The 19,558-nt window shown below is 34.7% G+C and overlaps 7 protein-coding genes across 17 annotated transcripts; 4 read left to right on the top strand and 3 right to left on the bottom strand.

Moving 5' to 3' along the window:
* Positions 1–350: 350 nt before the first annotated feature.
* On the top strand, positions 351–1,011 carry LOC109127654 (putative defensin-like protein 274). Its single transcript, XM_019232810.2, has 2 exons — positions 351–480; positions 713–1,011. Exons 1-2 carry the CDS (start codon positions 408–410, stop codon positions 871–873), a joined length of 234 nt encoding a protein of 77 aa, XP_019088355.1. The 5' UTR covers positions 351–407; the 3' UTR covers positions 874–1,011.
* A 392-nt stretch (positions 1,012–1,403) lies between these two features.
* LOC109127629 (putative defensin-like protein 274) lies at positions 1,404–2,202 on the top strand. Its single transcript, XM_019232653.2, has 2 exons — positions 1,404–1,559; positions 1,752–2,202. Exons 1-2 carry the CDS (start codon positions 1,487–1,489, stop codon positions 1,910–1,912), a joined length of 234 nt encoding a protein of 77 aa, XP_019088198.1. The 5' UTR covers positions 1,404–1,486; the 3' UTR covers positions 1,913–2,202.
* Positions 2,203–2,482: 280 nt separating this feature from the next.
* LOC147949292 (putative defensin-like protein 274) lies at positions 2,483–3,337 on the top strand. The gene is made up of 2 exons (XM_087478397.1): positions 2,483–2,619; positions 3,032–3,337. Exons 1-2 carry the CDS (start codon positions 2,538–2,540, stop codon positions 3,190–3,192), a joined length of 243 nt encoding a protein of 80 aa, XP_087334523.1. The 5' UTR covers positions 2,483–2,537; the 3' UTR covers positions 3,193–3,337.
* A 148-nt stretch (positions 3,338–3,485) lies between these two features.
* Positions 3,486–8,266, bottom strand: LOC104738059 (4-hydroxy-3-methylbut-2-en-1-yl diphosphate synthase (ferredoxin), chloroplastic). Its single transcript, XM_010458299.2, has 20 exons — positions 7,862–8,266; positions 7,315–7,557; positions 7,075–7,232; positions 6,801–6,907; positions 6,607–6,707; positions 6,463–6,539; positions 6,248–6,367; positions 5,938–6,168; positions 5,744–5,860; positions 5,589–5,663; positions 5,418–5,495; positions 5,253–5,312; positions 5,092–5,154; positions 4,864–5,008; positions 4,654–4,792; positions 4,492–4,569; positions 4,237–4,396; positions 4,052–4,150; positions 3,855–3,959; positions 3,486–3,774 (listed from the first exon to the last, which is right to left on the bottom strand). Exons 2-20 carry the CDS (start codon positions 7,526–7,528, stop codon positions 3,670–3,672), a joined length of 2,232 nt encoding a protein of 743 aa, XP_010456601.1. The 5' UTR covers positions 7,529–7,557; positions 7,862–8,266; the 3' UTR covers positions 3,486–3,669.
* A 771-nt stretch (positions 8,267–9,037) lies between these two features.
* On the top strand, positions 9,038–11,657 carry LOC104738051 (uncharacterized). The gene is made up of 9 exons (XM_010458293.3): positions 9,038–9,391; positions 9,549–9,660; positions 9,759–9,814; positions 9,909–10,032; positions 10,359–10,507; positions 10,609–10,716; positions 10,804–10,923; positions 11,040–11,213; positions 11,300–11,657. Exons 2-9 carry the CDS (start codon positions 9,594–9,596, stop codon positions 11,399–11,401), a joined length of 900 nt encoding a protein of 299 aa, XP_010456595.2. The 5' UTR covers positions 9,038–9,391; positions 9,549–9,593; the 3' UTR covers positions 11,402–11,657.
* Positions 11,658–11,803: 146 nt separating this feature from the next.
* Positions 11,804–13,357, bottom strand: LOC104738040 (uncharacterized). 2 transcript variants are annotated; one of them, XR_015584286.1, is made up of 5 exons: positions 13,208–13,345; positions 12,824–13,058; positions 12,555–12,730; positions 12,180–12,486; positions 11,804–12,086 (listed from the first exon to the last, which is right to left on the bottom strand). XR_015584286.1 is itself a non-coding variant. In XM_010458279.3 (5 exons), the coding sequence occupies exons 1-5, from the start codon at positions 13,281–13,283 to the stop codon at positions 12,014–12,016; spliced, it is 852 nt and encodes a 283-aa protein (XP_010456581.1). In that variant the 5' UTR covers positions 13,284–13,357; the 3' UTR covers positions 11,804–12,013. The 2 variants fall into 2 exon arrangements, 1 of the variants encoding a protein (XP_010456581.1); XM_010458279.3 differs by having other exon boundaries at positions 12,180–12,471; positions 13,208–13,357.
* A 1,295-nt stretch (positions 13,358–14,652) lies between these two features.
* LOC104738018 (uncharacterized) lies at positions 14,653–18,096 on the bottom strand. 10 transcript variants are annotated; one of them, XM_087491084.1, is made up of 9 exons: positions 17,615–18,096; positions 17,234–17,387; positions 16,508–17,005; positions 16,271–16,433; positions 15,892–16,174; positions 15,740–15,812; positions 15,448–15,538; positions 15,284–15,363; positions 14,653–15,116 (listed from the first exon to the last, which is right to left on the bottom strand). In XM_087491084.1, the coding sequence occupies exons 2-9, from the start codon at positions 17,306–17,308 to the stop codon at positions 14,901–14,903; spliced, it is 1,479 nt and encodes a 492-aa protein (XP_087347210.1). In that variant the 5' UTR covers positions 17,309–17,387; positions 17,615–18,096; the 3' UTR covers positions 14,653–14,900. The 10 variants fall into 10 exon arrangements, with proteins under 10 accessions (XP_087347210.1, XP_087347215.1, XP_019093148.1 ...); XM_087491089.1 differs by having other exon boundaries at positions 17,234–17,308; XM_019237603.2 differs by having other exon boundaries at positions 15,284–15,384; positions 17,615–18,051.
* Between the last annotated feature and the right edge of the window lie 1,462 nt (positions 18,097–19,558).

Genomic DNA, 19,558 nt, shown 5'->3' with positions numbered 1-19,558 from the left:
TTTAAAAGATTTTTCAAGTAATCACTCTTAAAGGATAGAACAAGGATTTTTATCTACTAAAATCCACCAAATCTATTTTACCTTTAGAGGTGAGATTTGTTTAATGTTTATTCCTATTTTTCAACTAAAAATGTATCCAAAATCTTTCAAAATCAGTTTTTAGTAGTTTAAAAAAAAATACTTGTCAAGTTTGAATAACAGTAGAGTATTATCTGTTTTTGATACGTTAACCATATATTATCTTGCTAAAAATGGTGTATTCTAAAAAAGAAAAGAAAAAACTACCATATGTGAAACTAAAATCCACATATAAAATCAAGTAAATAGATCATAATTTTCCAAACACAAAATTTAAAGTTGAGTATCTTGCATTACAAAAAAAAAAAACAAAACTAAACTGAAAAAATATGGCTACATCAATGTTTCAACTTGTTGCTCTTTTGTTCATCTTCTCTCTCGTTATTACTGCTCAATCCACAGGTACTTATACGTTTTTCCTTTCACAGTATTATTAATAAGTGCTTCTTTTAATTTTTTACAATCATAACATTATAAAACTCCACACATTTGATATGTTTATGAAGAATTAAGATAATTCTACAAGTTTAGGATTAGTATTTTTTTACTAAACTTTAGAAAACTGTAATCGAAATTATATTTAAAGATCTTTTGACCTAATAATCTGTTAAATTTACAAAAAAAACGCACACAGAAAAGGAGATAAGAGACGGACCATGCACGTTAAGAGGAACGTGCATCAACGACCAGGACTGTGACACCCATTGCCACAAAGACACCGACCCTACAGCCATGATCGGCCTCTGCCTCTTCGACAAACCTACCGGTCCTGTTTGTTGCTGCTTATTTGATTAAATCATCATATACATCTTTGTTTCTTCTTCTTCAAATCTCTATTTTATGATCGAATATTTTCTTAAGTAACGATGATGTGAAGAATATTACGTCCCAATTATTTGAAGGTTTTAAAAAAGAAGTTATTGTTTCTTATTACAATTTGTTTTCTTTTCTTGTTTGCCATATTGACACTTGGTATACTCGAGAGAGAAAGAGCTTTAACCCACACACAACAGGCTTGACTCTGTCTGATTGATACTTTGTAACAGGCCCATTATTAGTCTAATAGGCCCAATTTGATCAATCGAACTTTTTTTTTGTAAATGTAAAAATTTTCAAGTAATCAAAGTTACTATTCCCTCTACCGTCTATACTTTCGTCTTTCCTATCCACAACCAAATTTAGATGTAATTCTATTTTTGAAGATGTTATTATTATTATAGATGATTGCTACGTTAACCATAAATTATCTTGCTAAAATTGGTGTATTCTCAAAAAAAGAAAAGAAAAAACCACCATATGTGAAACTAAATCCACATATAAAATCTAGAAGATAGATCATAATTTTCTAAACACAAATTTAAAGTCGAGTATCTTGCATTACAAAAAAGAAAATTAAACTGAAAAAAATATGGCTTCATCCAGATTTCAACTTGTTGCTCTTCTCGTCATCTTATCTCTCTTTATTACTGCTCAATCCGAAGGTACTTATACTTTTTTCATTTCATAATACTCCTAGGTTTACATTAATAACTGCTTCTTTTTAATTTGTTTTAAAATCATAACATTCCAAAACTCCACGTTTATCAAGAATTAAGATCATTCTACAAGTTTATATTTTAGGATCTTTGACCTAATAAATAGACATGTCGGTTAAATTTACAAAAAATACACAGAAAAGGAGATAATAGATGGACCATGCCGCTTAAGAGGAACGTGCAACAACGATAAGGACTGCGACGCCCATTGCCACAAGAGCACCGACCCTACACCCATGGACGGCCGATGCCTCTTCGACAAACCCACCGGTCCCGTTTGTTGCTGCTTATTTGATTAAATCATCATATACATCTATTTTTTTTCTTCTACAAATCTCTATCGTATGATCTTATATTTTCTTAACTAATAATTATGTGAAGATAAAATAAAAATAAAAATACTACGTCCCAATTATTTGAAGGTTTTAAAAAATAAGTAATTTTGTGTTTCTTATTATTTGTTTTCTTGTTTGCCATATTGACACCGTATGTCATGAGACTCTTATAATTTGTAAAAGAGTGGCTATTTGTGAACAAATGTATTATGTATATATTAAGAATAAAAGATTTACATAATTTGTTTCCTTAATTTGTTTTGTCCTTTAATTTTAATTTTGATTTATCCATTAAAATTTGTTTTCTTAACTTAAAGGAGGTGAATAAGAGAGGTTCACAATTGTCCCACCCACTTAGATGTAATTCTATTTTTGAGGATGTTATCATTATATAGATGATTGCTATGTTGACCATGAAATATCTTGCTAAAAATGGTGTATTATTCTAAAAAAGAAAAGAAAAAACCACCATATGTGAAGCTAAATATATATATATATATATATATAATGTAGGAAATAGATCATAATTTTCTAAACACAAATTTAAAGTTGAGTATCTTGCATTACAAAAAAAACAAAGAAAAGTAAAATGAAAAATATGGCTTCATCGAGGTTTCAACTTGTTACTATTTTCATCATCTTCGCTCTCGTTATTACTGTCCAATCTGAAGGTACTTATACGTTTTTCCTTTCACAATATTATTAGGTTTACACTAATCTCTTTGGGGAAGGGCATCCCACGGGTAGAGTCCCCCCGTCCCCCCGATTATGCAAATGAGCCGTAAGCAATTGGCCATATCCATGTGGCCAAAAGGATAAAGTTGAGTAATTTTTGCGTTTGGGAAAAATTGATCCATGGCCTAGACCAACAGAGCGATTCTTCCACCAAGGCTAGAACCACTAGCCCACCACCTCGTGGTTAAATTATTAGGTTTACATTAATAACTGCTTCTTTTAATTTGTTTAAAAATCATAACATTCCAAAACTCCACGTTTATCAAGAATTAAGATAATTCTACAAGTTTATATCTAAAGATCTTTGACCTAATAGACATGTCTATTAAATTTACATAAAACATACAGAAAATGAGATAATAGACGGACCATGCCGCTTAAGAGGAACTTGCAACAACGACAAGGACTGCGACACCCATTGCCACAAGAGCACCGACCCTACAGCCATGGAAGGGCACTGCCTCTTCGACAAACCCACTGGTCCTGTTTGTTGCTGCTTATTTGATTAAATCATCATGTACATCTATTGTTTTCTTCTACAAATCTCTATCGTATGATCGTATACTTTATTAACTAAATTAAAATAAATAAAAAATATTACGTCCCAATTATTTGAAGGTTTAAAAACAGAACTAAAGAAGTGATTTTGTGTTTCTTATTATTTGTTTTCTTGTTTGCCATATTGACACTGACACTTGTATGTCATGATAGTCTTATAATGGCTATTTGTGAACAAAACGTATTATGTATTTATTTCTTTGAAAAGGTTGACCTTTTGCGTTGATGGTGATGCATTCTCATAAAACTCCTAACTCGTTTCTCTTTTATTTAAGCTTGAGAACTGTTGTCATATTAGAGATTTGGACATTGTTGAATACGGTATGCAATACACAACAGATACATGAAATATTCATATACACAACAGATATATATCTTCCATCTCAGTGTTTCCAGAGAACGGCCCAACCATCTACACGGTTTGAAATCTACTCATCAGCCACGGGAGGGTCTACCCAACGACCATGTTCTTTGATCAAACCGATCAGAGCATCTGTTGCCCCCGTCATGGCAATCCCACGCTTCACCACCGTCTGTCCACAAAAAAAAAATATCAAGATCCGATTCTTATAACAACACTTTCTTTAAGAAACCCAAGAATTAAAGGTGTTACCTTTCCGACATAAAGGTCAATTTTGCCGGGGGAACCACCTACATATCCGAAATCAGCATCTGCCATTTCTCCAGGTCCATTCACAATGCAACCCATGATTGCGATCTGCACCACCATTGTTCAATTTGTTTTACATTCAAAAACAGACAAACTTCCCTTAAAAACATGTATAAAAAAAAAGTCTTAAGAGTTTTAACCGAAACGCCAGGTAAATGTGAAGTCTTTTCTCGAATCTCGGCGCTGATTTCTTGCAAGTCGAAAAGCGTTCTTCCACAAGACGGGCATGATACGTATTCCTGCCAAATGATTTTGCAAAGTTATTACTTCTCTGTTTTTGTTTGGAAACAATATACAGAAATATTTGATTCGTTGTGCTTTTTACCGTCTTAGTGTTACGCATTCTGCAGCCTTGTAATAAGTTGAAGGAAGTATTCCGAAGAAAATCAAAATCTTGGTCAGGTGCTTCGAGCATTACACCATCACCGAGTCCATCCACAAGAAGTGCTCCAGCGTATGTCCCTGCATGAATCACCAATTCGTCCCTGCATTTGTGCAACAAGAAGAAAGAAAACGCATTAAGATCAAAAATGGATTTTGTCATCCACTGCACAAAGCTCGAAAGTTCGTTATCATCTACCTGTGAATTCCGGTTGGGAAATCTATGTGGTGAATCACTGGAAAGTTAACTGAATTCTCGGATAGGAACTCGAATAACCTGCAAGTCCCAGCAAAAGTAAATTACTTAGCGCTTATTAACTCAGCAAAAAAGATAAGATATTGAGAAGGTTTCAGTTATTACCTCCGAGCTGCATGTACTCTGCTAACTTTGTCTTCAGTGAAGGGTACATCATGGAGAATCATAGTAGCCTCGATGTTTTTGAGTATTTCAAGCTCCTCATATGGCTCATCACCTCGTAGAGAGACAACCAAGCGTGTACCTGAAACAATCAAAGCTAAGAAATACTGAAAGAAAACTGTTATGGTTTCTTTCAGGTAAGCATCAGGTCACCTTCAGGGAGAAGCTTATAAGCGCCACCAGATAGTTCCTTGAGGTTGACAAGAACCATTGCATTGGGCAATGGCTTTGTGAGTTGCTCTGATAAAGGTGCTATAACTCCCATACTGACATCAATCAACCGTTTTAGAGCCAAACGCTGTAAACAGAACTCAATATTTATGCTCAGCCATGTCAAAATCTTGAAGTAAAATGATATGGAGAAGCAAGGGTGATTCTTACAGCCACGTGATCATCTACAGGTGGTAGCTCTCTCAATAAGATTGAATCAACAGTTGCCAGATCCTACACAACATTACTCGGGAAAGTAAGAATTGGGAACCAATATCAAATTTATAACAGTGAGACTGCGACTCATGGAAATATATTGAACCATATCTCACCTTAAATGGCATGCCCACGACAAGCTTTGTAGCGAGCGATCTGTAGAGGAGTTCAGGTGCCTAGAGACAAAGTAAAATAGTGAGCGGAAAGATAGTGACCCGTTTTATAGATTGCATTAAGGAAAGTAAAGAGGAGAAGACTGAAAGGTATTTATAAATACTCACCTTTAGTTGGTCCAAAGAGATCGACATTAGAACAGAACCATCACGGTGAAGGACACCTCTGTAATCGACCTCTTCTCCCTATAGTTCTCAGGACAAGTTATTTTGATGGTCTTCAATACTTGAAAAAGGACATCATGAAGTACATGCCACTTTTGGAATGTACAGTCTTACCTCTTTTTGTACAGGTAGAACACCCGTCCGACGCTGGAAATCAAAGTAACGCCTATGCTTTTCTTCAAACGGAGCCTAATACACAAGGGGGTTGCATTAGTCCCATAAAAGTGGAAACTATATTCGAGAAGCATATGATAAAGAATCATTCATACAACGCCTTGTTGAAGTTCAGCAGCTTTTGTCCCAAGGTTGGCCAATCGCTTGCAGGGATCTATCTCCTCTTCTGGTGGCTCCGTCAGTGAAACTCTTATTGTGTCACCAAGCCCGTCCTGCAATCACAAACAATCACTGTCATACGTGAACTGGGAAAGTTAAGATCTTTACCTTTTGTTATGTAATGGGGTACCTGAAGAAGCGTTCCAATTCCAATTGCAGATTTCATCCGCCCATCTTCTCCTTCTCCTGCCTCAGTAACTCCCAAATGCAAAGGATAATCCCATCCCTGAACATACATCTCAGCCACAAGCAAACGGTACGCCTGGACCATGATCACCGGGTTGCTCGCTTTCATTGAGAAAACAAAGTTATGATAGTCTAATTTCCGACATATCCGCGCAAACTCAAAGGCAGATTCAACCTGGGTGACAGAACTCATGTCAGACAACAGTACATGTGTATTAAGAGAAAACCATTGTAAAGTAATTAAGAATTTTCACCATTCCTCTTGGAGAATCCCCATAATAGCTCATGATACGGTCAGAAAGACTTCCATGATTTGTCCCTATACGCATTGCTCTCCCGTATTTTTTGCATTTCTCAACCAAAGGAGTGAAGACCTAAAAAAAAAGAGTAACACCGTTAGTAAACACTGATTAAAACTTTACAGGTTTTAGTGCTTTACAAGACAAGTGAGGCATAGGCTTCCTTCCACCTGCTCGATATGCTGGAGTTCTTTCTGATATTCATCCTCTGTATATTCTATCGTCTCAAACTGTGCCCGTCTGTCCGCTGCAAAAGCAAAAGTTCATTCATTCTCAAGTTAAAGAAACAAGTGAAAGGCAAAAAAAAGCAATACCAAAATTTCCGGGGTTGACGCGGATCTTGTCAAAGCATTCAGCAACACGTAAAGCTACAGCAGGGGCAAAATGAATATCTGCTACTAGAGGTATATTGTAACTGTTAACCAAGATGCAAAACACCAATTTAGTTTCATACTAGTCAAACTTCACACACAAATATAGAGCAAAGGCAGTATTGTCATTGGCTTACTTGAGCTGAACAAGTTTATCTTTTATTTCAAAGCACGCATCCGCCTCTTTCTTCCCTTGAACAGTTATCCTCACAATATCCGCGCCTTTATCCGCTATTCTCATAACCTATTAATCACAGAACCTCAACAGTCATAAAGCTTACTGTGAAGACAATCAAATCATCATCTTGACACCAAATTTTCATATATTGATGTATACAGATATGCAAGGGTCATAAATCAAAGCAATATATTCAAACTACACATTAACTGAAGGGACAGATGGGGAAAAACCTCATCAACAGTTCCAGCAACATCTTTTGTATCCGAAGTAGTCATGGTTTGAATCCTTATGGGATGTTCGCTTCCAAGGGCGACATTTCCAACCATAACAGTACGAGTCTTCCTTCTCACTGTCTTATGCAATGACTCACAATACTTCTGTCTTGGCACTACAAAACACAATCATTCACTCTAAACAAAACCTCCAAATAAAATGATAACTTTGAATGAATCTGTAATGCAAAAAAATACCTAAGAGAGGGCTTCCTTCTGAAGCAGGTTGAAGCTCGGCTAAATCAGAGCCTCCTTGGTTTGATGAATTACGGATGACTGAAACTCTTCTTCTAGCAGATCTTAGACTCCTCAAATCACAAATTCTCACAAGATTCATGCTTTTACTAAACCCGAGTTTCGAATCCGGGATCTTAACCCCGGAAACATGAGCTGGCAACACTCCAGTCGCCATTTTTTTTGTTCTCAGTGAATCAAAAGTAACTGCATAGTCAGTCACAGAACCAAATCAGCTGACTTTTATATTCTTCTTATAAATTCATATTGGTTACTGTGAAGATCAACGCAATGAAACAACAAAAGCAGAACACTTTTATTTTTTATTTTTTTATTAAAGCTTCAAAAAAATTCTGATTCTGAAGCCAAAATCAACAAAAATTTCCCCAAACCCAGAATTACCCAACTAAGTTTATCTTCGTTTCCAGATGAAATTACACAGAAACTAATCAAACCAAACCAAAGAACCAATTTGAGAACAACCACCCTTAAGAAAGCATGAGAATAGTACCTGAAGAGGAGGAACCAAGATCACGCAATTGAGAGATCTGATTAGTGGTGTGAGAAGAGTTTGTGAGGGATTGATTTTTTTTTTTTTTTTTTTTTTCACATATAAGAAGAAGGTGAAAGAAACTGAGGATAAAAGAGTGTTGTTAGACACAGCCAAGACGACCAATGACATTTTGTTGTATAGTCCAATTTGGTGTTTTAAGCACAAGTGGAAATCAAATTAGAGCACGGATCCGTGTAAAATGGAAAATGGAAAATTTGAGGTTTTTACTTTAAGTTTATCAGATTTTCTCCTCTATTAATTTGTGTGTTTGTTTCTTAACTACGACGACACCTTTGGCTTTAAACAATTGACACGTACATAATAATAATAAAACCAATATGGTTCTTCAAAAATAATAGGATTAGTTTCCATTAAATGACCCAAGAATAAGAAACTTAAGTAAAAATTATGATCCACACATGCGTGCACCACGAATACTGGAGGTAGGTAAGCACACGATCATCTAAATCAACAACAATCTTCTCGTATTACAACTAAAAAAAAAACATACATACTCTTAAACCAATACCAACAAATCTAGTAAGCACCAAAGCATATTCTCAGATTCTTTTGCAAGTCATATCTTAGCTTTCTTCTCTTAAAAGTCTTCTTCTTGTTCTTCCTCTAGCAAATACTTTTCAAGAATCGCCACGTACTGTTGCATGCTTCGCACTATATTAACAACAACATATCAAGAACCACACAAAGATTTAAACTTTAAAATGCATGCTTCGCACTATATTAACAAAACATATTGCAATATTGTACCTTCCGGGTCTGATGATCTTATACTTTCCGACATTAGTCAGATCAACTATTGTAGATCCTGCTCGACCTGATGGAAGCAAACCACCATCATAGACATAAGCACAATGCTGCCAGATATTCTCAAAATCTCTAACACAAACACTGCTTCTATCACCGCTTAGATTAGCACTTGTAAGAGCCAACACACTGCCCGAACCTCTCGATACTTCCCTAATGAACTCACAATCTGGTACCCTTTAATGCGAATCTGCTAACACCTATATCTTATTGGCTACTTCAATCAAATATTGGATTATGTTTGAAAAATCTATGATTAGGATAACAATCTTATTATTATAGACTACGTGAAAAAGATTATTCAAGAACGATGAATAAACTTGTAATGAAAAAAATGAAAATTCATGGCTTAGAGTTTTTTGATTAGTGATATAATTGCCAATTTTTTTTTTTACAAATATTTGGAGTTTGTTTTGTATAGGAGGTTATTTGTTACTTTTCAAAGTAAAGGTGCAATTGACAATAAAATATTAAAATTGGCCTGGAGATTAGGGGGGTATTTGTCATATCTAAAAATGTGACAGCACAATTAAGAAAAAACAAAAGGACTCTCTGACTCCTAAACCTCGTAACCTTCTTCACCCCCTACTATTACTAACTCTCTCAGTCGCAAAAACCGCCGCCGCATTCTCCACGGCCGTCTTATCACCGGATAATCCATAGGTACTACTTCAATGTCCTTCAGGTCTTCTTGTTAAATAATCAAAAGATGAGTTGCATTAAGAATTTTGGATCCATCGAATCTGACTTCTTTTTCTCTTCTATATTAATTAATCGCTCGAATCAGCCTTTGATAGAAATTGGGTTTTTCGTGTTGTAGATGAGCAGCTAGCTAGGGTTCTTTTTTTATTGCTTCAGAGAGATTATGGCTGCAAGAAGGATCTTTCGCACTTTGGGATCCTTAACAGCTCTAGGACGAGTCTCTTCACCAAGTATTTATTTATCTCATTCTTCACTCGTGTGTCAAAATGTGATTTTTATGTATGTTTTTGTTTCCTTGATCTCTTTGAGATTGTTTCTCTGTGAACAGATTTGCCCGTGAATACATCTGGAAATGGTTTAGCTTCTCTTACTAGTGATTTCAAGGTCATCTACTTGAGTTGTCATCTTCCTGAGTATTTTTCGTTATTTTTTTTAGTTGTCTTCTGGGTTTCATCTCTCTTAAATCAATATATTGCAGAATGGAATGGCTTTATTTTCCAACCGGAAGCTCTCGACTTCTATTTTGCCTCCTGATGATGATACGTTTCCTTCTGATTTACTTACGCAAAAGACGACCGTGCTTACACCAGACCGAACCATAGGTATCGTCTATGTTTCGTTTTCAAGTTAATTCCATAACTTTGTATCTTTCATACGCCTTTTACTGAGAATTTTGTACATTTTATGTTGGAGAAATGTAGTTACTTTATGTTTTGAGAGGAGTGTTCCAGGCCTCATTTAGCTTATTTACGTGAAGGTTTAACTTAGGTTTGGTTGCCAGTGTTTCTCTCTGTTTTGTGATTGTGCTTGAGACGTGTTTAAAATTTCTGAACGATGATGATCTTTTCCTTCCTTATTGCTTCTCTCTTTTTAAAACTTCTGGACATGTGTTGACTATTGGTTCTGGTATTGATACTTTTTGCCATAGGACAATACCAAGACTTGGTCATTCCGGTGACAAATTTTCAGAACGAGGACAAGGGTTTCATGGTGTTAGCAGGTGATGTCTTTGATGTTCCAATAAGGAAAGATATCATTCACAATGTCGTGCGATGGCAGCTTGCTAAACGCCAGCAGGTAACTAACTAATTTTAGTAATCTCACTGTGCCGCCTTAATTTAGTCGTATAAGCAAACAATCAATAAGTGTGTGACACTTTGTTGGTTGATGATATTTAGGGAACTCATTCGACCAAAACATTGAGTGAAGTTAGTGGAACTGGTAGAAAGCCATGGAATCAGAAGGGTACAGGTCGAGCTAGACATGGTACGCTGCGTGGTCCGCAGGTAAATAACTTTAATTTTATTTTTTAAGGTAGGTTTCTTGCCATCATATATAGCTAGCTCTCTGATTGAACTTTATTGAACCCTTAGTTCCGAGGTGGTTGTGTGATGCATGGACCCAAACCGAGAAGCCATGCGATAAAGATGAATAAGCAGGTCCGACGGCTTGGACTGAAAATAGCATTGACAGCTCGAGCCGCAGAAGGAAAAGTCAGTCTCTTTCTCTTCTTAATCACAACTTGTGCTCTTGATCGTCCATCATAACTGTGCCTTTGTTATTAAACTGGTCTTCTTATTGTATCTGATGGTTGGGGAAATTTATGCAGCTCCTCGTGTTTGATGATTTGGCATTGCCTACGCATAAAACAAAGAACATTGTGAATTATTACAATCAGATGGACAAGACAAAGAAAGTCCTTGTTGTAGAAGGTGGTCCTATTGATGAAAAGCTGAAGCTAGCCACCCAGAATCTACATTATGTCAACATAATTCCATCAATAGTAAGTTATATAGATAATCACATATCAAACCTTGCGACTTTAATGGATTAGCGAATCTTTAACCTTGTTTATGTAACGCTTTGCAGGGGCTAAATGTTTACAGCATTCTGCTACATGATACGCTTGTGATGTCCCGTGATGCTGTGGATAAGATCGTTGAGCGCATGCACACTCCTATAAACCGTTAAAGAGAGCTGCATGAAGCATTGTGATGATGTCCCGTGATGTTGTGGACTAGATCACAGCATGTAGTTTCTGTACCGGCAATTTTATTTTGGTTTAGAGGCCTCCTATGGTTATTATCACACTGGTTTGTTAGCATGATTAAGTTTTTAAATAATGAATGGTATACTATTTCTATGTGTTTTAGACGTTCAATTACTTGGGCATTTAGTGATTCTGAAAAGTGTTTTTTTTTTTATGTCGAAAGAAAGCTTCTATCAATATATGTATTACGTAAACCATTCATACAATTTTGATAAAGATCGTCTCTGACAATGTGCTACGCTTCCAAAGAAAACTCAACAACAAAACCGCATCCAAAATCTATATAAAACTTTGTTTTCTTTTTTAAGTGCAACACGTTTGACTTTGTTTTAAAAAATTGATAATAAAACCAATATGGATTCAAAATAATACAGGATTTAATTTCCCATTAATGACCAAGAAAGAATAAGAAACTTAAGTCAAAATACCAACAACAATCTTCTCGTATTACAAACTAAAAACATACATACCATAAAATCTAGTAAGAACCAAAGCATATTCTCAGATTCTTTTGCAAGTTTAGCTTTCTTCTCTTAAAGGTCTTCTTCCTCTTGTTCTTCCTCCAGCAAATACTTTTCAAGAATCGCCACTGTTGCATGCTTCGCACTATATTAACAACAACATATCAAGAACCACACAAAGATTTAAACTTTAAATCCATCAAACCACATTAACTATCTAATTAAGAATTGTATTTACCTTCCGGGTCTAATGATCTTATACTTTCCGACATTAGTCAGATCAACTATTGTAGATCCTGCTCGACCTGATGGAAGCAAACCACCATCATAGACATAAGCACAATGCTGCCATAGATTCTCAAAATCTTTAACACAAACACTGCTTCTATCACCGCTTAGATTAGCACTTGTAAGAGCCAACACACTGCCCGAACCTCTCGATACTTGCCTAATGAACTCACAATCTGGTACCCTTACTCCAATAGTATCAATCCCAGGATTCAAAGACTTTTCAAGAATGCTTGATTCACCTGTTTAAAAAAACACTACAAGAACACTCTCACATAAAAAGGATATCATATCGATACAAACACTTTAAGAAGAAGATACAAACCTCGTTGAAGTACGAGAGTGACTGGACCAGGTAAGAGAGAATCGAGTAAACCATGAGGTAAGTGATTCGTTGTAGCAACTCTCTTGATATCTAATACATCGCCAACACATATGGCTAAAGGGCTTGTTAGCTTACGCCCTTTGATCTCGTAAATCCGGTTAACCGCGTCTAACGAACTGTTTATGTTACATATACAATCACAACTTAGTCCAAGCAATGTAAAAAAGCTTATTGCAGGTAAATAAAGTTAAGATTTTTATTCATATTACCAAGCATCACAAGCGAAGCCATAAAGCGTATCAGTGGGTACAGCTATAACTTTCTCAGATTTGATTGCTTCAATAGCTTCTTGTGCATAGGCTTCAGTTGCAGGATGAACTAAACATGAATTGTTCACTACACATGTTTCAGCTCTGTCCAAACTCCAAACCATCTTCTTTTGTAATCCCCATCCCAATCTTCTACTGTGGTTAGCTATCGAAAAGAATCTTAACTCGGAGACTCCTAATACACACACACACACACATATGAGAATAATGGATTTATGAATTCGAAACTGGACCTTACAACCTAAAAGTTGATTCCTTTGAATTGAAATCCAAATTTTCTCAGAAAACCTGTAAATATAAACAGAACAGATTGAAAAAAACAACCTTTGCGCAAGAGAGGAGATGACGGCGCCGGTAAGATTCCGGGAAGTTTCTCAGCGAGCCTCGTGGAGAGATTCATAGTTCATACACCGTCGGCGAGAAGGGAAGAAGGACCAACTAAGACTTTGAAGTATCGCACGTGATGGCCTCGTGACAACTAATTTTATAATTTTCGATTAAATCTTTTATTTTTGGTTAAAAAACGGAAATTAAGGTATATAATATAAAATTTTATTCTTTTTGTTTTTATTTAGTTCATATATCAATAAAAATAATATTAACGGTTTTTATTTTATTTAATAACTTCTTTTAATTAGTTATTTTAAATTTTCTTATATTTTGACAGATTATTATTTTTATCATCATTTGAAATAAAAATAGAAATAGATCTAAATATGATAAGATTGTAAATATTATAAAATGCATATAGTTTAATTTTTAATTTGCAATGTAACAAAAAAAAATTTAGTTAACTTTGTGTATATTAAAATTATTTTATTATTTATATATTTTAATTTACAATTTAAATTGGAAAAGTTTATCAGCCTTGTGAAGAGATCTATCGTTGTATAAATCTCATACATTGTCGTCAAGAAGAGAAGAAGGACTACGATGGCAAGACTTAAGCCTAACTCGGAAACACAAAAGATTAGTTTTGAATTAATTCGCACGTGATTGCTTCGTGACAGTTTTGATAATTTTTTATTAAAGTTTTTATTATAAGAAAAATATTTAAAAAAATGAAAATGTTACCAATCAACAACACAACAAAATTTTTTGAAGTTGAGTTTGAGTTACATGGAGTTATGGTTGACTTATAATTTTGAGTTATAGCCTTTGTAAAATTGTTAATTCAAAACATTATTCAACATCATGAAAATTTTCATAAGTTAAGACGTTGTAAGTTGAGTTATCTATTTTTTAATTAAAAATAAAAAATCAGTTATATAATACAATAATTTGGTTTTTTTTGTTTTTATTTAATTCATATATCGATAAAAATATTTTTTACTGTTTTTATTTTATTTAGCAACTTCTTTTAATTAGTTACTTTAAATTTCTTATATATGCCAAAACTATTATTTTTATTATCATTTGAAATGAAAATATGCATAGATCTAAATATGATAAGATTGTAAAGATTATGGAATGCATGTAGTTTAATTTTTTAATTTGCAATGTAAAAAAAAAGTTTAGTTAACTTTGTGTATATTAAAAGTATTTTCTTATTTATATATTTAATTTATTTTATTTTTAATAATTTTATTAAATGTATTCACTAACACTTTTTAATAATTATAATCAAATAATACATACTATAACATCTACCACAAAAGTGTCACCAATTAGTAATTTTGGTAAAATTAATAAATCATATTTTGTTTTACCACAAAATATTTACAGCAAGTTATACCAACTTCAATTTATACTATTTTCTACAACTCAACTTCAATAACTCATGTGACCAATATAAGCCTAAAAAAACAATACTACTACAAACCTTTGATTTGCAGAGATTGAGCAAATCGAAGTTTCAAACTTACAACAACACAAACTGTGTATATGCAAGGTAGCAAAACAAACAAAACAACAAAGCGTTCCTTTATCACTTTCTCTTTTCTTTTTATACAAATCATTACATAACATTAACTGAACTAACAGTATAAATGTGAAATCATTTTCCCACTTCCTGGCTCTACGAGGTATTTGGATGATGCCGAGAGGTTGTTGCATCCAGCTGTTGGGGTGGTTGTGTCAGCGTCTGAGCCTGGTTTAGCTGTTGTTCTAGCCTTCTTGCTCGCCATCTTCGTTTCCATCTCACGAATTCAACCATCACTGAACTCCCGCATATGCAAACACCAAAGCCAGCAAATGTTGACAGAAGAACTGACAGAACTGGTTGCAACTTCACCTGTAACCACTCAGAGATCAGATTTTAGCAACCAAAAGATTTGAGTTTATAGACTGATATATGTCGATTTTTGCTCTAAGAGATCACAAAAGTCTCTATCTTTATCAGCTAAACCAGAAGCTGGCAAGTTCTTTAGCATCAAGAAAGATGTGTTGAAGGGTACTAACCACGGAATAAAATATATGGGCGAAGAGAACCACCAAAGCAAACTGGACAGATGCATAAATCCAGACAAATCTTCTCATAACTGCATAGGAATATTCCAGAGCTAAAAACGTATTAGAGTGGAGGAACACATTTAGAAGAGTTTTTTTTCCAAAAGAAGACCTACCCATGGTTGATGCGGTCATGGATGCAAGAAGACCAAGAATACAAGAAAACGGCAGAGATATCGCTATTGCACCTGTACCCAGTTTCTCAACCTGGTGGAAATAAGACAATGTTATCAATATCTGTCTGTAATATTTCTGTATATGTCCGTAAGCTTGTTGTTGTTAAGACCTTAAGGGTGATTCTTCCGTAAGCTTATTGTTGTTAAGATAATGTTATCAATATCTGTCTGTAATATTTCTGTATATCAATATCTATATCAATATCTGTCTGTAATATGTCTATAAATTTACCAAGAGCTGCTCGAGGAAGCAGAAGTAAGCGAGCATGCTGATGATTACAAGAACCGGTACCTCTTGCCAGACCCTGTTGAGAAATAATGAATAGATTCAGGCAAAGGTTTTCCTATTTAACCATAAGAGAGTTTGGATGTTTCGTATTTTACCTGTACCCAGTGACATCTAGCTGAACAACACCAGAGTTTCGAAGGCTTTGGATCCGTAAGAGTGTCACAGGTAAGTTCTTAACTTCTTGTTTACAAACCTCACAGGTCTTGTTACCCTTTATGGTGAACCATTTAAGAGCACAATCTTTGTGGGCAAGAGCAAGTTCTCCTTTGCAACTACACTCCATTTTTAAGGTTTCTCCTCCTTCACAGAGCTCTACTAAACAAATCCTACAAACTGCTTCATCCTCAGGTATATCTTCTCCATCAGCATCACCTGTTTCTGTTCAATACATTAAGATAGACTTGTTGTGTCCAGTAAACAAACATCTAAGAAACAAGAAAATAAATCATATAAATGATTAAAACACAAACTTACCAGTATCACCACCAGCCTCTGATGCATTTGAGAAATTGTCTCCTTCTTTAACACGAGGAGTCGAAGGGATTACTCTAAAGAATGACTCCATTCCCTTAAGACTTAGTTCCTTGTCATTAACAGGCACAGAGCGAGAACGAGCAATGTGCACACTCCCTTTGCTCTGCAACACCAAGTATATAAGTACCTAAACAAAATAGCAAGGTTCTCTGAAAATGATACAAGAGAAAAGCTTACGCTTGGAGTTGGAGGAGCAACACTGCTTCCTCCATGAGCTGACTCAGAGTGTGAAAGAATAATAGGAGTCACAGGTAGAGATGAAGTTCTCTTGATCCTAGGCGTAAATAGCTTTGAAAGTGATAATGACCTCGCTATTGAAGCCTTCTCCTGCAATGCAGAAGGAGAAGAGGCATTGTTCCCTTGTCCTTTCTCGATATCAGTGTTAGAGGTTTTTGGTTTACACCCAGCTTTTGGCAACAGATTCTTCAAGGAAGATTTGGCACGCGGAAGAGCAGAAGAAGGAGTAGGAGGAACAGGACCTGGAGAAGTCGAAGTCAGAGAAAAGTTAACTCTTCTCGGGGTTGGACTAGGTGTTGGAGGCATTTTGATAACAACCGAGTCTTCAGATGAAAGACCAGTTGCTCTAGAGGGTATCTGCAAAGAGAGGTTCTTTCGCCTCCATTGTTGAACGTTTGAAGAAGAAGTCTCTTCTGTTATAGCAGATGATCCTTCAGCCTTCACATTAAAACCAGAGATGAAACTAACAAATGAGTTTCTATGAGCAATTCCTCAACTAATGGATGAAACTAACAACACGAATCAATTTGATCTGAATTTTGTAAACACAAAAAAGCTCAAATCTTTTCAATTCCATTAAACAGAACACATCTAAATTCATTTAAAGATTCGACAAAGATCCATACTTTAGCATACATACATAAAATTTGATGTGTGTATATGTACCTGATTTGAAGCAGAGGCAGAATCAGCATGACCTGAATCAAGAGTATTAAGAGGCTTTTCCTCAGTACCCACCATCTTTCTAATACAAAACAGCAAGAGATTGAGTTCAGTTTTAAGGCAACCTTTTAAATATTCCCAAAAAACTTCAAATACTCTGTACCAAAAGGAAGAGAAAACGAACTCAAAACAACATTAAAAGTAGTGAACAAAAAATTGAAGACTTTAATTAGAAGGAAGGACAGAGAAAAGCTCAAGAGAATAAATCTTGTTATATAGTCATCAAAGTCTTGCTAGAGAAAAGCGTGACACAGTAACTAGAACTAGATAATAACAAAAAGCAAACCCACAAGTAGAAGAAGCTCAGAAACTAAAGAAACGTACCCAAAAAGAGAAAAATTCCAAATTTTTCCTTAAAACCCGCCCAAAAGGAAGAAACTTTGAAACGGAAGAAACAAAAGAGAGATAGAGAGAGAGATAAGAGAAAGAGAGAGAGGTGTTTGTTTGTTTTATCTTCTCGAGATTAGTGCATTACTTAATGATGATGAAGATAGTGGAATCGGGCTGTAATTGAGGAAGAAGAATGAATGAGAAAAGAGAAGAGAGAGAGAGAGACAGAGAAAAGCATGATTCTCATTTATGAAAAGATAGAGAGAGTGAGAGATGGGCCTTCTTGCCTTCCCTACACTTCCTACTTCTTCTCTCGTCATATTCATCCTCTTCTTCCCTTATTAGCTAGAAAAAAAAGGCTAAAAGCATTACGTGTTTTTTTTTTTTCTTACCCCAATGTAAAATTTGAATTTCTTTTCTGGATGATATATAAGTCACTAGTGTTGGGCTTATTCATTTATATCAAATGTGATCCTAACATCTGTTTTTTTTTTATATAACTTATATAGTAGTTGAAGCAATTAGGCTTCAAATATATGCGATGCTATATTCTCTCACAAATTATTCGGTAAAAAAAAAAGGTGGTAGACACTTATAAAAATACAATTGGAGAAAGACACATATATATAGTGTGTGCTGCGTGTTACTTTGATGCGGGCGCGGCACAATATGATACACGACAGAACAAAATTGTGTAATTTTAATTTTACATTTTGTGTGTACAAAGTACTAACTAACTCATGTGAGAATGTATGACATGTGTGTTACTGTCTATATCGTAGTGATTTAGTGGCTTTTCTTCTCTTTTCATTTTCAATTAAATACCTTTTTGAATTTTTGCTTTTGGTCATATCACACAAGTTTGATGTAACACCTGCATATTTGTATTCTTGTTCTCATCATGTCTAGTCACCTGCAGAACCGTGTAACGGTTTCCATAAAGAAATTAATTGTGACTGAAATTTTCGTTTCCACAATTAGGTGTTTGATGTATCTAATATAAATTACGTTTAATTAACACATAGTTTTGGATTCATCAACGGACGAGACACTAATTGGGAGGATTAACTGAATCCCTTTAATCTTTGATTAAAGCAACTTTTAGTGATGATGATAATTCATGTTTTCTAAAAACTATATTTTTTTTGTAAAAAAAAAAAGATTTTTTTACCCTTTTTAAAGATAGACAAATTAAATAATGTGATATGGCTAGCTAGAGATAATTAGATAAATATTACTATTTGGCAAGATAATTCATATTATTATTATTTTTTTGTAAGAAACCTTTGATTATTAAAGGTTGCTAGTGATGCATTAGGTTTAGGAAAGGTTGTTTGATGTTAGGATCGGAATTTTTTCATACATCACGATCATGCGTTAAGTTTGTGCTTAGTTAGGTGGCGCAGATAATACGTTACCTCATTAAACAATTATTCTATACGAAAACTATAGAAATGATAAAATATGCTTTGTGATTTGACATTGTTTAAGTTTTTGTTTTCATTAAATTCATGTATAGCATATATCCTCCAAAGCTGAAAGAAACAACCCTCTATAATTCATTTCGAAAACCTAGATTACATGTTACTGAGTTAAGCGAAAGGAACTACAACTTTACTATTTTTGTAGACTAACCTAAGTTATCGGCTAATTAATAATTTAGTTATAACTTCATATCACTTATATTGTATGAAGTATAATACAGTATTGCTTTTCTGGTGACAGCTAATATTTGCTTGATGATAATGATTAATGAATAGCCACAAACACACAGAACCTAAAAAAAAGTTTAGTCATGTAAACATTTTGTAATTGCTGGTTTTAAAGGAGAAAAGTCGATATTATTTATTTGAATTCGGCTTTGGAATAATGATACTCAAAATAAAAGCGGCTTTATTTTTACATATTTTGCTTCTTACGAAGAATCTCTGCTTTTCA

Source organism: Camelina sativa, chromosome 2, assembly GCF_030686135.1.
Source record: "Camelina sativa cultivar CO46 ecotype springtype chromosome 2, ASM3068613v1".
Lineage (NCBI taxonomy): Eukaryota > Viridiplantae > Streptophyta > Magnoliopsida > Brassicales > Brassicaceae > Camelina > Camelina sativa.
Note: the sequence above shows the minus strand (reverse complement) of the source record. Positions and strands in the feature narration are given on the sequence as shown.

Bases quoted from the DNA above. Each gene is read 5' to 3' on its own strand.
- LOC109127654 (XM_019232810.2), top strand. From the start codon at position 408: ATGGCTACATCAATGTTTCAACTTGTTGCTCTTTTGTTCATCTTCTCT. The intron at 481-712 runs GTACTTATACGT...AAACGCACACAG, and splicing joins TATTACTGCTCAATCCACAG to AAAAGGAGATAAGAGACGGA.
- LOC109127629 (XM_019232653.2), top strand. From the start codon at position 1,487: ATGGCTTCATCCAGATTTCAACTTGTTGCTCTTCTCGTCATCTTATCT. The intron at 1,560-1,751 runs GTACTTATACTT...AAAAATACACAG, and splicing joins TATTACTGCTCAATCCGAAG to AAAAGGAGATAATAGATGGA.
- LOC147949292 (XM_087478397.1), top strand. From the start codon at position 2,538: ATGAAAAATATGGCTTCATCGAGGTTTCAACTTGTTACTATTTTCATC. The intron at 2,620-3,031 runs GTACTTATACGT...TAAAACATACAG, and splicing joins TATTACTGTCCAATCTGAAG to AAAATGAGATAATAGACGGA.
- LOC104738059 (XM_010458299.2), bottom strand. From the start codon at position 7,528: ATGGCGACTGGAGTGTTGCCAGCTCATGTTTCCGGGGTTAAGATCCCG. The intron at 5,155-5,252 runs GTGAGATATGGT...AATGTTGTGTAG, and splicing joins TCGTGGGCATGCCATTTAAG to GATCTGGCAACTGTTGATTC. The intron at 4,151-4,236 runs GTAAAAAGCACA...ATCATTTGGCAG, and splicing joins GAATGCGTAACACTAAGACG to GAATACGTATCATGCCCGTC.
- LOC104738051 (XM_010458293.3), top strand. From the start codon at position 9,594: ATGGCTGCAAGAAGGATCTTTCGCACTTTGGGATCCTTAACAGCTCTA. The intron at 10,033-10,358 runs GTATCGTCTATG...TTTTTGCCATAG, and splicing joins TACACCAGACCGAACCATAG to GACAATACCAAGACTTGGTC. The intron at 11,214-11,299 runs GTAAGTTATATA...AACGCTTTGCAG, and splicing joins TCAACATAATTCCATCAATA to GGGCTAAATGTTTACAGCAT.
- LOC104738040 (XM_010458279.3), bottom strand. From the start codon at position 13,283: ATGAATCTCTCCACGAGGCTCGCTGAGAAACTTCCCGGAATCTTACCG. The intron at 13,059-13,207 runs GTTGTTTTTTTC...TGTGTGTATTAG, and splicing joins ATCTCCTCTCTTGCGCAAAG to GAGTCTCCGAGTTAAGATTC. The intron at 12,472-12,554 runs GTTTGTATCTTC...TTTTTTAAACAG, and splicing joins CACTCTCGTACTTCAACGAG to GTGAATCAAGCATTCTTGAA.
- LOC104738018 (XM_087491059.1), bottom strand. From the start codon at position 17,308: ATGGTGGGTACTGAGGAAAAGCCTCTTAATACTCTTGATTCAGGTCAT. The intron at 15,813-15,891 runs GTAAAATACGAA...ATTTCTCAACAG, and splicing joins CTAGATGTCACTGGGTACAG to GGTCTGGCAAGAGGTACCGG. The intron at 15,539-15,739 runs GTAAATTTATAG...TATTTCCACCAG, and splicing joins GCTTCCTCGAGCAGCTCTTG to GTTGAGAAACTGGGTACAGG.